At 69.9% G+C, this 14,932-nt stretch overlaps 5 protein-coding genes across 5 annotated transcripts; 3 read left to right on the top strand and 2 right to left on the bottom strand.

The window, feature by feature from the left end:
* Positions 1–856, top strand: MICPUCDRAFT_67996 (uncharacterized protein). Its single transcript, XM_003058715.1, has 2 exons — positions 1–439; positions 648–856. The coding sequence occupies exon 1, from the start codon at positions 75–77 to the stop codon at positions 426–428; it is 354 nt and encodes a 117-aa protein (XP_003058761.1). The 5' UTR covers positions 1–74; the 3' UTR covers positions 429–439; positions 648–856.
* Positions 857–5,086: 4,230 nt separating this feature from the next.
* On the top strand, positions 5,087–7,840 carry MICPUCDRAFT_67994 (uncharacterized protein; the record flags this gene model as incomplete). The annotated part of the gene is made up of 1 exon (XM_003058714.1): positions 5,087–7,840. The coding sequence occupies one exon, from the start codon at positions 5,087–5,089 to the stop codon at positions 7,838–7,840; it is 2,754 nt and encodes a 917-aa protein (XP_003058760.1).
* A 218-nt stretch (positions 7,841–8,058) lies between these two features.
* Positions 8,059–8,313, bottom strand: MICPUCDRAFT_9616 (uncharacterized protein; the record flags this gene model as incomplete). The annotated part of the gene is made up of 1 exon (XM_003058353.2): positions 8,059–8,313. A coding segment is annotated over one exon (255 nt), but the record flags the coding sequence as incomplete, so codon positions are not given.
* A 286-nt stretch (positions 8,314–8,599) lies between these two features.
* On the top strand, positions 8,600–11,710 carry MICPUCDRAFT_486 (uncharacterized protein; the record flags this gene model as incomplete). Its single annotated transcript, XM_003058713.1, has 5 exons — positions 8,600–9,073; positions 9,125–9,510; positions 9,703–10,728; positions 10,864–11,242; positions 11,339–11,710. Coding segments are annotated over 5 exons (2,637 nt in total), but the record flags the coding sequence as incomplete, so codon positions are not given.
* A 319-nt stretch (positions 11,711–12,029) lies between these two features.
* On the bottom strand, positions 12,030–14,137 carry MICPUCDRAFT_57864 (uncharacterized protein). The gene has a single exon (XM_003058352.1). The coding sequence runs from the start codon at positions 14,002–14,004 to the stop codon at positions 12,058–12,060; it is 1,947 nt and encodes a 648-aa protein (XP_003058398.1). The 5' UTR covers positions 14,005–14,137; the 3' UTR covers positions 12,030–12,057.
* Positions 14,138–14,932: the final 795 nt, after the last annotated feature.

Raw genomic sequence — 14,932 nt, 5'->3', positions numbered from 1 at the left:
CCGCCCGAGGACTCCGGCGGCGCGACCTCGTTCGACGCTCGCGCTCCTCCTCGCGACGCTGGTGGCCGCGCTCGATGGGTCGTCGCTCGCGGATGCGCAGACGCCTTTTCCGCCTCCAGCGCCGAGCCCGCCCCCGTCGTTCGTGTTCACGTTCCCGCCGCCGTCGCCGCCGCCGGCGACCGCGCTGGACGACTTCTTCCGCGCGGCCATCACGCGCGCGTACGCGTTCGATCGATACACGAAGGAGACGACGGGCTGTTACTCGTGGCTGTCCTCCGGGCCGTCGCTCGGGGATTCGGCCGACCGGAACCTCCTCCTGCCTCCGGGGAAGACGTGGGGCGAGGTCGCGTTCACCGCGTACGGGATCACCGACGCGGACTTTTACAACGGCGGGAGCATCCCGAACGGTTTGGACGAGCTCGTCGTGACGTTCGAGCTGGTGCGCGCGACGCCGACGCGCGGATCTCGCGCGCCCCCGGGACGCGGCGTCGTCGGTTTTTCCAGCCGTTTATTATCCCCGCGCGTTTCGGTTTCGCTCGCTCTTCCATCCCGTTCGTTCGCCCACCCCGCGCGCCGCTGACGCGCCCTCGCGCCCCTCCGCGCCGACCGCCGACTAACCAACCAACCAACCAACCAACCCACCCCAGGTCGCGGTCCCCCAAGGAAGCAACGTGACGACGGACTCGATCCAGATCGTCACCGCGACGGGCGCGGTGTCTAACAGTTCGTTCTTTCGCGTGCTCCCCTCGACGTCGTCCTCGGCGTCCGCGGTGGATACCACGTCGACGCCGTACGCGAAATACAACCGCACGACGGACGCGGCGTTCGCGGACGACGTCCTCGTCACCGCGGACACGGCGGGCGCGGTCACCGCGGTGATCACCCCGGACTTACCCGGGAGCTATCACATGCTCGTGACGACGATCGACGCGTGTAACCGGACGGACCAGGCGAAGTTTAACGTCACGGCGTTTTGCGCGCACGCGCCGACGCCCGCGGTGACGTCGGCCACGTCCGGGAACGTGCCTTGGGACCAGGCCGCGGCGGCGGGGGAAGTGGACGACGAGCACGCGTTCGGGTGGTTTCCGTCGCACGCGCTGGACGCGAGCGCGACGACGCTGAGCGATCTCATGGAGGACTATTACGTCACGCACGCGATCGAATTCAACGAGTACGCGTACGGGGACATAGTGTACGCGCCGCCGCCGCCGCCGCCGGGGGCGGCGAACGACACGCTGTCGCCGCCGCCGCCGCCGCCGCCGCCGCCGTTGATTCTGGAGAACAACACCGCGCTGAAAGATTTGCCCGGGTGGAGCGAGTGGACGTCCGCGCCCGCGTGGAACGCGGATTTCCGCGCCGAGGACGGCCTCGTGTACAGCTGGAGCTTGACCGGCGCGCCGCACGGCTCGCAGGCGTGGCGGACGCACTTCCGAGCCGCCGGCGAGGAGGAAGTCCCCACCCTGACGGACGCGAGCGGCAACGCGTACCTCAACGCGGTCGCGCCCTCCGACGGCCGCGTCCCGTCCGTCGCGGACCCGACGAATTTTCTCGCGTCGTTTCAACCGGACGTCGTCGGAACCTACGCGTTTCGAGTCGACGTCAGGCGCGTTCTTCTCGCACTGGTCCCCGTACAGTACGACCGCGTTCGCGCGGTGAACGCCGATCCTCGAGGACTTTTGTTCCCGGCGTCTCTCTCCGCCCACCCCTCGCTTTCAATCCCCGACCTACGCGATGCCTTTCAACTCCGACTGACGTCTTTCGACTCCACCCCGACGTCGGTCGCTTCGCACGGAATGATGGCCCTCAGCAACGTGTGCTTCTCCGCGTCGCTGACGTTCGAGACGTCGTTCACGTGCAACGCGCCCCCGATGCCGGGGCTGGTCGCGACGCCGCGGGTGAACGGAAACATCTGCCTGCCGAAGATGCGCGTGGAGTCCACGGCGTCGGACGCGGGCGGGGACAGAGTCTACGTGTCGTGGAAAAACGCCGTCGCCGCGGCGTCCGCCGACGTCTTCTTCGAGGACGGCACCCCGAGCGGCGCGCCCGCGGCGTCCGCGGGGTTGTTCCTCGACGCCCTCTCCGGATACGTCACCGAGTTTTCCCCGGACGTCCAAGGCGAGTACGCGGTGTCGCAGTACGTCACGGACGGCTGCGTCGCGACGTCGGAGACGCACGTCGTGCGAACCGCGTGGACGGAGGAGTGTTTATCGCTCGCGACGGCGGCGGGGACGATGCTCACGCTCTTCCCCTCGCTCGCGCTGTTCGCCGCGCTGGTTTTCATCGCGCGGTGGGCGCTGCGGACGCCGGCGCACCCGTTCAACCCGCTGTCCGTTCGATCGGAAGCCGCGCGGCTTCGGAGGTGGGAGGCGTACAAGATGAAGGTGAAGTTTGAACGGCTCGCGGACAGCTGGCGCGTGAAGAAGACGCGAGACGCCATCGGCGCGGCGCTCGACGACGGCGACGGCGGCGGCGACGACGAGAGGAAGCCGCTGACGCCGCCGGCGAAGCGCGCGGGCGCGGGCTCGGGCGCGGGCTCGTCGTCGGGGAAGTACACCGTGGGCGCGCCGGACCGAGCGCAGGGCCCCGCGGCGAGCGGCGAAGAGGGTAAAGGGAAGAGAGGGTCGAAGAGGCGGCGTTCTGTCGGCGCGAGGGCGGCGGCGAAGGCGGAGCGCGCGTTCGCCGCCGCGCTCGTCGCCGCGGGCGCGGCAACCGAGGAAGGCGCGGAGCTCGTCCCCGCGTCCGCGCACGCCTGGCGGTTCGGACGAGCGGTCGGGATCGCGTGGGAGGGGGTAACGCTCGCGTCGCTGGCGTTCACGCGGAACACGTGGTGGGGCCCCGCGGGCGTCGCCGCGGGGCGAGCGCTCGGGTTGATGTTCGACGACGGACGCGCGTACTCGTACGCGTACTTTTCCTTCGGGTTGCTCGTCGCCGCGGTCGCGACGTCGCAGATGGCCAAGCCGAGGAAAGGGGAGCGCCCGCCAGCGACGCAGCGCGCGCTGCGGTTCACCATCTCGTGGATCCGCGGCGCGATGTACGCGCGGAGTAAGGAAGGGAGGTACGCGGCGAGAAAGGCGCGGATGCGCGTGAAATACGGCGCGCCCCCCGCGCCAACCGGTCCCGGCGGGGTGAAAGCCGGCGCCGCGGCGTCGCGACCCTCCGTCGCGCCACCCTCGAAGCCGAAGTCGTGGGCGAACCGGCGGAACCTCGCGCGAAGCCGAAGCGGGAAGGTGATCGGCGAGGGCAACAAGGGCCCGCTCGCGAAGCCGCTGCCCGCGTGGGCGGTGAGCGCGGGGGGGAGATGGACCGCGGACGACGACGCCGCGCGCGACGCGGCGGCGCGACGCGCGGCGGCAGCGGTCGCCGCGCGAGAACGCGCCGCGCGCCGCCCGAAGACGAAGACGTCCGCGGTGAAACACTTCGCGGCATCGACGCCGCGCGAAATCCTTCGCGCGTGCGTCGCCGTCGCGCACTTCGTCGGGTCGTGGCACGTGTTCCTGTCGTACCTCCTCGCCGAGCCGCTGTTCACGCCGACGATCGCCGCGGGGGTCTCGATGCTGACGTGTAATCACCTCGACGCGCACCGGCCGTACCCGCACCTCGCGCGCGACGACGCGTTCGTGTGCTACGGCGACGCGCACGCGCCGTTGATCTTCATCGGCGTCGTGACGGTCGTCGTGACGCCGTTTCTGTGCGCGTGGTTCCTGACGCGCGTCGCGCCGACGCAGGTTCTATACACTAGTCTCCATACGACCGCGTTCGCGTGGTGAACGCCGTTCCTTAAGGACTTTTGCCGTCGTGTCTCTCCTCACATCCCTCGCTTTCAAGCCCCGGCCTCGACGCCTTTCAACTCCAACTGACGCCTTTGAACTCCACCCCGACGCAGGATTTGACGTCGCGCGAGCTCCCGCATTTCGCGTGCGCGCGCGTCGCGCTCCGATGGTTCGCCGCCGCGATCGCGATCGGCGTGGGCGAGACGGACCTCACGCGCGTCACGCCCAGGGGCGAGTACGGCGTCCCGGACGGCGAACACCCGGGGTTCCCGACGGACCAGCACAAGAACTACGACACGCTGCACCTCTTGTCGCTGTGCGCGTGCGTCGCCGCGTTGTATTGCTTAAATTTTCGGTTCCAGCCGACGCGGGGCAAGGGCGGGACGATCAACTGCGCGAGGGCGGCGGCGTACGCGGGCGCGCTGTGGGCGGCGTTCATGGGTCTGATCGTGACGTGCGCGAGCGCGCCGCCCGCGAGCGCGGACGAGGATAAGACTGGGGATTTCGTCGTGCTGTGGCTCTTCCTTCCCGCGTGGTGTTACCTCGCGTGGAAGCACAACGCCGCGCGGGGGCGACTTTTTTCGTACCCGGACGCGTCTCCGCGCGTCATGCGCAAGAGCGAAGATCCGCGGGTTCGCGCTATGGGGATCCTCGCCGGCGACGCGAGCGACGGCGTCGTCGGGTTCTTAGGGCACTGGGAGGGTTTGGAGCGCCAGAGAGAGGCGTCCAGGGCGAGGGCGAAGGACTTGGACGCCGTGGAAAACGACGCCGCGGGCGCGGGCGCGGTGGACTTCACGCCCGGCGTCGGCTTGGCTTCGCTGACGTCCGAGGCCGAGGACGAGGTCGCGGAGGACGCGCTGATGTGGCAGCTCGTGATGCAAGTCCACTTCGCCGGGTTCCCCGTGCACGTGAACGTCCGGAAGCACTTCGCGGAGGCTGTCGACGCGCTGTCGCGGAGCAAGAAGGGCACGATGGCGATTCAGCGCAACTGCCTGACGCCGCTTCTGAAGCGGTTGCTTCTGGACCCGGAGAGCTCGCTCGTGCGCGTCACCGCCGCGAACGCGGTCGCGTCGCTGACGGCGACGACGCGAGGGGTATCCCTCCTGTGCGCGGACGACCACGACGCGTTCCTCGCGTGCCGCCGCCAGCGCGAGCGCGAGTGGTACCAAGCGCTTATTTTTCTCGAGAAGCGATACTCGCGCGCGGCGCTTCGATGCGACCGCGCGCGCGCGTCCTACCTCACCGGTTTCTGGCAGCAGTACGCGAACAAGTTCCTCCCGCCGGATCGCTTCACGCCGCTCATCGATTGGAACATCATGCCGTGGCTGGACGACGACGACGCGAACGCGATCGGCGACGGCGCGCTCATGGGCGGCGGCGCGTCCGGCGTGGCGTGGATGACGCGGAGAGAACGCAAGGCGTACAAAAAGGCGTCGAAGAAGCGACGATTCGCCGCGAAGAAGGCGAGGAATCGACCGGAGGTGAGCGTCCCGGAGGCGCTCGCGAAGCTTCTGGACGACCGCGAGGACGTCGTCGTCGTCGCCGCGATACGCGCGATCGGCGCCGCCCTGGACGGGTTACGGCGGTCGGACGGACGGAAGATGCCGGCGGACGGCGAAGAGATGACGCTTCTCGACGCGAAGCAAACCGCGGGGCCGCTGTACAGACTCGCGCACATACGGAAGCTCCCCGCGGAATTTCCGGACGACGACGAGATGCTCGAGAAAGCCGCGGCGATTCGCAAGAAGCACCTCGCGCGGAAGAGCGGCGACAGCGACTACACGACGAGCAGCATGGCGGGCTCTGACGACGACGACGACGACGACGACGGCGACGACGACGGCGAGAGAAAAAAAGAAGACCGAGGAAAGGACGCCGCGCGCGGCGGCGGCGGCGACGGCGGCTCAACGCCGACCGGGTCCCGCTTCACGGCGTCCGACACGGAAGGCTCCGGCACGGAGTCCGAGGACGACTTCGGCGGGCTGTACGGGAACATGTTCAACCGCGAGCCGTCGCCGATGGATTTCGTGCTGGACGCGCCCGGAGTGCTCTCCGGTTTAGTCCTCTGCACTGCGCACCGATCGCCGACGGTGCGCTCCGCCGCGCACGAGGAACTCGTGCGCATGGCGACGGACGACGACGTCGCGACGACGGCGAAGCGCATCATGGAACTCCTCGAAAACGTCAGCGACTCCAGGGTCCGCGTGAAATCGTTGGAGTTCATAAAGACGCTCGTCTTCGCGCGTCTGAAGGAGCTCACGGACGCGGCGGCGGAAAACGGCGGCGCCCACTTCGGCGGCCGCGCCGGGTACGTCGAGGACGACCCTCTCTTCTCGAACCAGCGCGCGACCGCGGATCACCTCGGCCGCGAGTCCGTGGATCTCGTCGTCGGCGTCGAGTCCGCGCCGAGGGAGACGCCGTGCGTCACCGCGCTTCTCGCGCAAGAGGGCGTCTTCGTCGTCGCCGCGTGTCTGGACGATCGAGACAGCGCGTTGGCGAGAGTCACCGCGTTGCAGTTGCTTCGCGCGATGTGGGAGACGCTCGCCGCGGACGAGGGCAACGTCGCGGACGTCGCCACCGAGGGGAGGCTCGCGCTGTTCCGCGAGTGCGGCGTGCTCGTCAGGCTGGAGAGGTTGCGAGACGAGAGCGGCGACCGCGCGACGATCGAAGCGGTGGACGCGCTCGCGCAGAGAATCCTGGAGAGCGACGCGAACGCAGCGCACGAGATGGGGGTGCTGAGAGACGCGCGCTCGGAAGGTTTCTCCGTGGAGACGCGCAAGGACGGGTTCCTGGAGGCGAAGAGAGCGCGCGCGGCGAGGGAGGCGAGCCGCGCGAGCGACCGCGCGTCGTCGAGATCGAAATCCCCGCGTTCGCCCGCGAACGGCCGCGGCTCCCCGACCGGGTCGTTCGGTCTTCTCGAACCCTCCGGATCCGGCGGCGACGGCGACGCCACCTACCGAAGCGGCGACACGTACACCGAGCGCGCGTCGATGTTCGAGACGACCACGACGCCCGGTCGACGACGGACCCCGCGCGGGGACGTCTCCGAGCGGTCCATCGGGTCCGATCGATACGTCCCGTCGCACTTGGACGGGAGCTCGCGCAAAGGCGGCGGCGCGTCGACGCGTCGCGACGCGGAGACGGAGGATTACGCGGCGAAACGTTGGGACGAATACGTCAAGGCGAAAGCGCCGCCCACCGCGCGGTTCATGCGCGCGAAGCCGGATGCTGACCTGACCGGACGCGCGAGGGAGTCGGAGGCGCGAGAGAGGCACCGCGCGCGGCCGATCGGGACGAAAGCGAGCGACGGCCTGGGACGGTGGGCCGGGCTCGTCGCGAGTAAGAGGCCGGCGGTCGCGACGCGGTCCGCGTCGGCGAAACCGTCCGGCGCGGCGGCGGCGGCGGCGGCGGCGGACGGCGGCGGCGACGCCGCCGCTCGGAGTCGCGGAAGCTCGGAAAGCGGCCGCGGCGACCTCGGGTCCGCGCGCGGGAGCGAAGGTCGCGGCCGCGACCCCTCGCGCGAGGTCCTGGAGCGGCGCGGCGCGTTCGTTCGAGCGCGGATGCCGATCCGGCCGTCGCCCGCGCACGTCGCCGCGGGCGCGCCCAAGCCGGTGTCCAGACGCGCGCGCGGCGAGCCGAGCGGGCCGGGCCCGGACCGCGCGCCCTCGCGGCCGCCGCGCGCGTCGTACGCCGCGGTCGACGCCTCCGCGGGGCGGCGGGGCGAAGAGGAAGAAGTGGACGCGCGTCGTTCGACGTGGCGCGAGCGCGCGAGCGAGTACATCCTCGCGGGCGGCGGCGGCGGACGCAGACGCGGCGGCGGCGGCGGCGGCGGACGACGCGGACCGCACGAGCGCGGCGTCCTGCGCGACGGGCGCGTCGGGCTCGCGGGGCAGCCATCGAGGGCGACGGAAGGGCCGGAGGATATGTTTCCGAGTTACGGCGGGCGCCGAGGCGCGTTCGAGAGCCGTCCGGGGAGGATGGACGACGGCGACGACGACGGCGCGGCGGCGTTACCCGGAGCGCTGCGCTCGTTGAGCGGCGACAGCGCGAGCGAGCGGAATTACCGATGACTTAGCTACCTAACCTACATCACGTTTAACGACGAGAACTAGCTACTACTAGTGAGTACAACGTAAACGCCACTGCACGATGTCGAGACGCGCGTCGAGGCCAGCTCTGCGCCGCGCCGACGCGACCGACGGCGTCACCTCCGAGGCGTCGCGAACCGTGGGAGTTCGACGCGAATCGATTCGCCCCCCGCGCGATGAGATGAGATCTCGTCCTCTCATCAACCCCACGCCTGCTGCAGCGCGTAGTTCACCACGAGCTTCCCCTCGACGCCGTGCCACGCGTACAAGTTCGCGACGGACTCGTCGTACGACGGCGTGAACGCGGAGTTCAAGTACACGAACACGCGCTTCCGCCCGAGCTGCGCGGAGAGAAACTGCACCACCTTGGCGAACGGATCCGACGCGTTCACCTTGAACTTGTTCTGCTTCAGTATGGGCGCGTCCCCGGTCGCTTTCAGCAGGACGACGACCTTAGCGGCGGCGGCGGCGGAGGGGCCCGACGCGGTCGCGTCGTCGCCCTCGCGCGCGGACATCGCGACCGCGGCGCCGCGCGTTGACCTGTGGCGTGCGAGATTTCACGAGATTTATTGATGAGCGCGCGGCTCGTCACCGGCAGCGGCAGCGACTTTTCAAAACGGCGATCGGCACCTGTTGGATCAACACAACGACGACGACGACGACGACGACGACGACGACGCGCGGCCGCCGCGGGGCCTCCTCGTCGACACCGCCGCGATGGACGACGAGATCGCGCGCGTCCTCGTCGCGAGCATGAGCTCGGACGCGAGCGCGCGGCAGACCGCGGAGGCGCAGCTGACGCAGGGCGGGACCCAGCCCGGGTTCGGCGTCGGGCTCGCGCGCGTGTCCCTGAATCAGGCGCTGCCGTACGGCACCAGGCAGCTCGCCGCGGTCGTCCTGAAGAAGTACGTCAAGGAGCACTGGCAAGAGGGCGAAGGCAGGCACGTCCCGCCGCAGACGTCGGACGAGGAGAAGGCGGCGATGCGCGAGATCCTCCCCGCGGGTTTGGGCGATCCGATCGCGAAGATTCGCACCGCGGTCGGGATGGCGATCGCGTCGATAGCAGCCTGGGACTGGCCGCACGCGTGGCCCGCGCTGACGCCGACGCTGTTGAACGCGGTGAAAGCGCGCCAGAGCGAAGACGCGGTCCTCGGCGCGCTGCGATGCCTCCAGATGATCTGCGTGGACATGGAAGAGGCGCAGATCCCTCAGGTGGTGCCCTCGCTCCTCCCGGAGCTCCACGCCATCGTCGCGTCGCCGCCGGAGGTCTTCTCCCTCGCGCTCAAACGCCGCGCGCTCGCGGTGCTGCACTCGTGCCTCACCACCCTCGGGATGATGTCCGCCGCGAAGCAGCGCGCGGTGAGGGACCTGATGATTCCGCTCCTGCCGCCGTGGTTGGATTTTTTCTCGCGCGCGCTCGCGACGGCTCCCGCCGCCGACGCCCCGGAGCAGTGCTCGTTCGTCCTCGAGGCGCTGCGATGCCTCGCGCCGACGGTGATGTACTTCGCGAAGCCCGCGGGCGACGCGATCCTGCCTCCTCTGCGCGCCGCGGCGACGCTGTTCCACGCCCTCGCGGGCGCGTACGAGGCGAACCACGTCGACGCGGAGAGCGACGCGGAGCGAGACAGGCGCGTTTGTTTTTTCTCGCACCGGTCCCCGTACGACCGCGTCGCCGCGGTGAACTTCATTCCTTGAGGACTTTCTCTCCCGGCGCATCTCTCCGCGCACACCTCGGTTTCGATCCCCACACACCGCGCGCGACGCCTTTCAACTCCACCCCTGACGCCTTTCGACTCCACCCCGACGTTCGTCGCTTCGAACGATGGACCCTCGACCCGCCGCAGCGACGGCGAGGACGCGTCCGTCGCGCACGTGGTGCTCCAACTCCTCGAGCTCGTGATGACGCTCGTGGAGCACCCTCGACTCTCCGCGACGCTCGAGAGCGGCCTAGCCGAGATGATATACCGCGCGATCGGGTACATGCGCATGACTGCGAGCCAGGAGGAGAGCTGGGGCGACGATCCGAATCAATACGTCGCGGACGAGGACGACGACATGTCGTCGGCGCGCGCGACGTGCGGGATGTTACTCGACGAGCTCGTCGACCGGTTCGGCGACGACGCGCAGCGCGCCTTGTCCGTCGCGGTCGAGCGGCGGCTGAGCGAGGCGGAGCTCGCGCGAGCGAACGGGGAGGCGAACTGGTGGAAGACGCGCGAGGCGACGCTGCTCGCGGTGGGCGTGGTGTCGGACGCGTTGATCGAGGGCGAAGCCGCCGCGCGTTCGGAGAACGTCGCGCCGAGCTTCGCGGCGTCGGTGTTCCTCGCCAACGTCCTCGAGCGCGACCTCTCGAGCGGCGCGACGGCGGCGGGCGCGGTAACGGACGGCGGCGAGTCGTTTCTGCGCGGGAGGGCGCTCTGGGTCGCCGCGAGGCTCGCGCCGGGCGCGCCGCCGGCGGCGGCGGGCGCCGCGCTCGCCGCCGCGTTGGCGTCGCTGCGACCGACCGCGTCCGCGCCGCTGCGCGTCGGCGCGTGCCGCGCGCTCGCGCAGTACGTCCCGCTCGCGCCGAAGGACGTCTTGCGGCCGTTCCTCGCGCCCGCGTACCAAGGCTTGGGGTCGCTGCTCGAGTCCGCCGCGGGGAGCACAGCTGGCGCGGGGAGCGGCGACGCGTTGGAGGATGGCTACGCGGAGGACGCGCTCCACCTGGTGCTCGAGGCGATGCTCGTCGTCGTGAAAGCGGACGCGGACGCCGCGACGCAGTGGTCCTCCGCGCTCGCGCCCGCAACGTTGCGCGTCTGGGCGGAAAAAGTCGCGGACCCGTTGCTCGCCGCGGACGCGCGCGACGTTCTGGAGGCGCTCGCGGCGGTGCCCGCGTGCGTGCCCTCGCTGCACGCGCTCGCCGTGCCGACGCTCGCGTCCGTGCTCGCGTCGCCGGCGACGCAGCCGCCGATGCTCGTGGAGTCGACGCTGGATCTGCTCGCGGTGCTGCTGCGCCCCGCGGCCGCGAGCGAGGCGCACGCCGCGCACGCGGCGTGCTTCCGCCACGTCGTCGCGATCGCGTTGACGTCGGACGACGTCGGCGCGTTGCAGAGCGCCGCGGAGTGCCTTCGCGCGTTTCTCCGCGCCGGCGGCGACGACGCGTTGCTGTGGGGGGTCGACGGTCAGGGCGGCGGCGGCGACGTGCTGCGACAGTACCTCGACGCCGCGGCGAGGCTGCTGTCGCCGAGCCTCGAGGACGGCGCCGCGGTGTTCGCCGCGCCGCTCCTCGGGCAGATGTTGCGCCGGCTTCCGACGCGGATGGCGCCGGTGTTGCCGGAGATTGTGTCGGCGACGGCGACGCGAATTCGCGCGGCGAGGCAGCCGAACCTGATCGCGGCGCTGCTGAGCGTCTTCGCGAGGCTCGCGCACGCGGACGCGAACGCGCTCGTGGCGTTGCTCGCGAGCATGCCCGCGCCGCCGGCGCCGAGCGGCCAACACTCCGAGGAGGGCGCGGATGGGATCCCGCCGCCGACGACGGCGCTCGAGCTCGTGACGCGGTTGTGGATCGCGCACCAGTCGGACGTCCAGGGCGCGTTCGACATCAAGCTCACGACGAGCGCGCTGGCGGTGCTGCTCGCGAGCGGGAACCCGACGCTGGGGAGCGTCGGCGTGAAGGGCGAGCCGGTGGCGCCGGAGGGAGGAGGAGGAGGGCAGAACGGCGGCGCGGCGATTCGAACGCGCGCGAGGGCGAAAGCGGCGGGGCCGGAGAAGTTCTCGCTCGCGCCGCTCCCCGTGAAGATGCTCGACGCGCTCGCGGACTTTGTCTTGGAGGCGCAGGAGGCGGCGAGCGCGAGGGAGGACGACGAGTGGGAGGACGGCGACGGGGATGAGGACGACGACGACGACGACGACGACGACGAAGGCGGCGGCGGCGGCGGCGGCATCGGCGGAATGTTCGGCGGGGATTTACTCGAGCGGCTGCTGAACAAAGGGCTCGACGACGTGGACGACGACGACGCGGACGAGACGGAGGACCCGATCAGCGCGATCGACACGCAGGCGTTCATCGCGGAGAGGTTGAAAGCGTTGCACGCGGTCGGGCAGCTCGCGCCGTTGGCCGCGGGCGTCAACCCGAGGCGGCAGCGCGCGCTCATGACGCTCTTGCGGTGACGCGAAGCGAAGCGACCCCGCGATTCATTCGAGCGCGCGCGCGTGATCATTCGTTAAATTGCTAAGCACATGCGCACCTCGTGCTCTCTCACTAGCCGCGCCGGGTCCTTCACGACCTCGACGCGGACTTTATCCACGTCCCCCGCGCCGTACACGCGGTAGATGTGGTAGCTCTTCGACACCCCCGGTTTTTGCGCGAAGTCCCACTCCCACGGCGACATCTCGAACACGTTCTTGTCCCCGAACTTGGTCGTCTTCACCTCCACGAAGATCGTCTCCGCGCCGTCCGCGCTCTCGAGCTTGATGTCGTAGAAGCTCTTGGTCTCTTTCTCCTCGTTCATCCACGTGACGCGCCAGCCGACGTGCCGGGAGAGCAGGTAGTGATACACGAGCGATTCGCCCCATCGTCCCACCGCGCGGTTGTCCGATATTTCGACGTCGTTCCACCACGGGCAGTGCGCCCGCACGTCCGCGGTGGAGATCTTCGTCGGGAAGACCGTCCTCGAGGAGGACGCGCTCACGGCGAGCCGGCCTTCGAAAGGGGCGCGCGCGGTCGTTTTCCGCCTCTTCCCCGGAGCCGCCGGTATGTCGTCGCCGTCGCCGCCGCGGTTTTCCTTCGCGTTCTCACCGCGAGCGTCAGTCGTCTCGGGCGCCGCCTCCTCCGCGTTCTCCTCCGTGGGGGGCTCGCCTTCGACGTCGTCTTCATCGTCTTCTTCACCCGCCGACGTCTTCGCGTCCTCGTCCTCGGCGTCGCCGGTGAGATCGAACACCTTCGCGCGATACCTCCCGCCGCCCAGGTGCACCATCGCGTACTCCGTCGCGGCGGCGATAACCTCCTCGTCGACGCCCGGCCACTCCGCGCGAATCGCGCTCAGTGCCTTCGCGCGGCTCGGGCGCCACGGCGTCTCGAGCCGCTTCACGACGCGCGCGACGAAGGCTTTCGCCTTGGCGTCTCGGGGCTCTTTCAGACGCGGCGGCGGCGGCGGTCGCGTCTCCGCCTTCGCGGCTCTCTCCGCGCGTTCCGCGCGCGCTTCCGCGGCTTTCGCCTCGTCGGCGAGCGCGCGTTCCGTCTTACTCCGCGCGTTATCGACGTGCGCGGCCATCTGCATCTCGGGGAAGTCGCGCACGGGCACGTCCCAGTTGATGTACACGCCGTTATCGATATCCCAATCTTCTTCTTTTCCATCTTCAAAATATCCTTTTTCGTCGTCTAGACGCCTGACGAAATCCCGGTATGTGTCCCCATCTGAGAGGCTGTGATTCTCGAGAAGCCAGCGCAGGTGCCGAAGCACGCAACCGAGATCACGGATGGGGTCCGCCTTGTGAACCCCTGCAATCGAACCCCCCACCATCGTCGGGAATTCCACCATCGACGGGAATCTACTCGCGACCGCGGGGATGGCCGAGAACGGGCCCAAGCCGAAGTCTGTGAAATAATAGGCGCGCGACTGCGTCTCCGTCTTCGGCGGCGTCGCTCCGGCGTCGGCGGCACGGGAAGACGAGATTATCGACGAACGCGCGCGCGCGGCGGGCGACGCGCCTGAGGCTGACGTTGACTTCGCGGGCTCCTCGTCGATGACGATCTCTTCGGGATTCGCGTCGTCTCCGTCCGCGCGCGGCGGTCGGAACATCCCGAAGCCGTTCAACATCGTCACGAGCTCGCGCTCGAGGGCATGGTAGCACGCGACGCAGCGCATCGCGAAGAACGCGGCGAGGTGCGCGTCTATGAGCTGCTGCGCGCGCCACACGCGCGCGAGCTCTTTCGATTGTTTCGTCGGATTCGACGCGCCGAGCTGATCGAGGCGCGTCGCCCCGTGCATCGCGCACACCTCCGCGGCGACCGCGCCGTACGAGCAGTATTGCCATCGCCGCACGATGGCCTCGATCGCGCGCGCGCTGTCGCGCTCGAGCTCGGCGTTCGTCAGCGGAGGCACGTGCGGCGGCGGCGGAGGCGGATGGAGTCGTGGTGGTTCTAATTCTAATGATCGTGTCGGCACCATGTCGATCGACGCGATGCCGCCGCCGGGCCGCTTCGCCCGGCCGCGGGTTTACGTCTGCGTCGACGCGAGCGGTCGCGTTCGCGTTCTATCGTCCCGCGCGCGCGGTGCGCATCTTTACGTCCGAGCGCTCGGACGTGGGCGGTCCGGTAATGGAGCGCGCAATCTCGTTCGCAGAAATTTTGTTACGCGCGTCTCGGAAAATGCAATCCGCCGCGCGTTCCTCATCACTCGGCGGCGCGCCGCGCACGCGCGAGTCGCCGCGGTCGAACGTCATGGGGACGGGCCCAAGAGGCGGGCGGCGCGTGCGCGAGGCCGCGGAGGCGGCCGCGGCGGCGGCGTCGGATGCGTCGCGTAAGGAGGCGGCCGCCGCCGTCGTCGACGCGCCGCCCCTCGCGAAAAAGCCGAGACGACCGCCGAACCCGAGCGCGGCGCCGACGGTCGTCGACCCCGCGGACGTCGCGCGAAAGTCCGCGGCGATCCTCGAGAAGAGAGGCTACGCCGCCGCGGCCGTCGCGCGCGCGTGCGCCGCGCACGCGCCGTCCGACGACGACGCGTCGCAGCCGTTCAACGAGCAGAAGCGGCGATTCGTCGCGGCGGCGAGCGAATGGATGCTACGAAACTCGGAGTTGTTCGCGCTCCCGAAGGACGTCGTCGAGGACGCGAGAGCGCGAAGAGAGCAGCAGGCTTCCGCTGGAGAAGGCGAGCATCGCGCGCGGCGCGCGCTCGAGACCAGCCTGGCGGTGAACGACGGCGCGCGCCTGAGCGACCGCGCGCGGAGGCTCATCGCGAACGGCATCCTGCCGATCGAGGAAGAACACCTCGCGGCGGCGAGCGCGAGCGGGGAGAACGCGAACGCGAACGCCGCGGCGACCGCCGCGACGACGACGACGCGCGGTGCCAAGGGCGCGGACGCGCAAGATCGCGACCG

The sequence above is a fragment of the Micromonas pusilla genome (assembly GCF_000151265.4).
Source record: "Micromonas pusilla CCMP1545 genomic scaffold MICPUCscaffold_5, whole genome shotgun sequence".
Taxonomy (NCBI): domain Eukaryota; kingdom Viridiplantae; phylum Chlorophyta; class Mamiellophyceae; order Mamiellales; family Mamiellaceae; genus Micromonas; species Micromonas pusilla.
The sequence above is the reverse complement of the archived record's forward strand: the minus strand, read 5'-3'. Positions and strand labels throughout refer to the sequence as shown.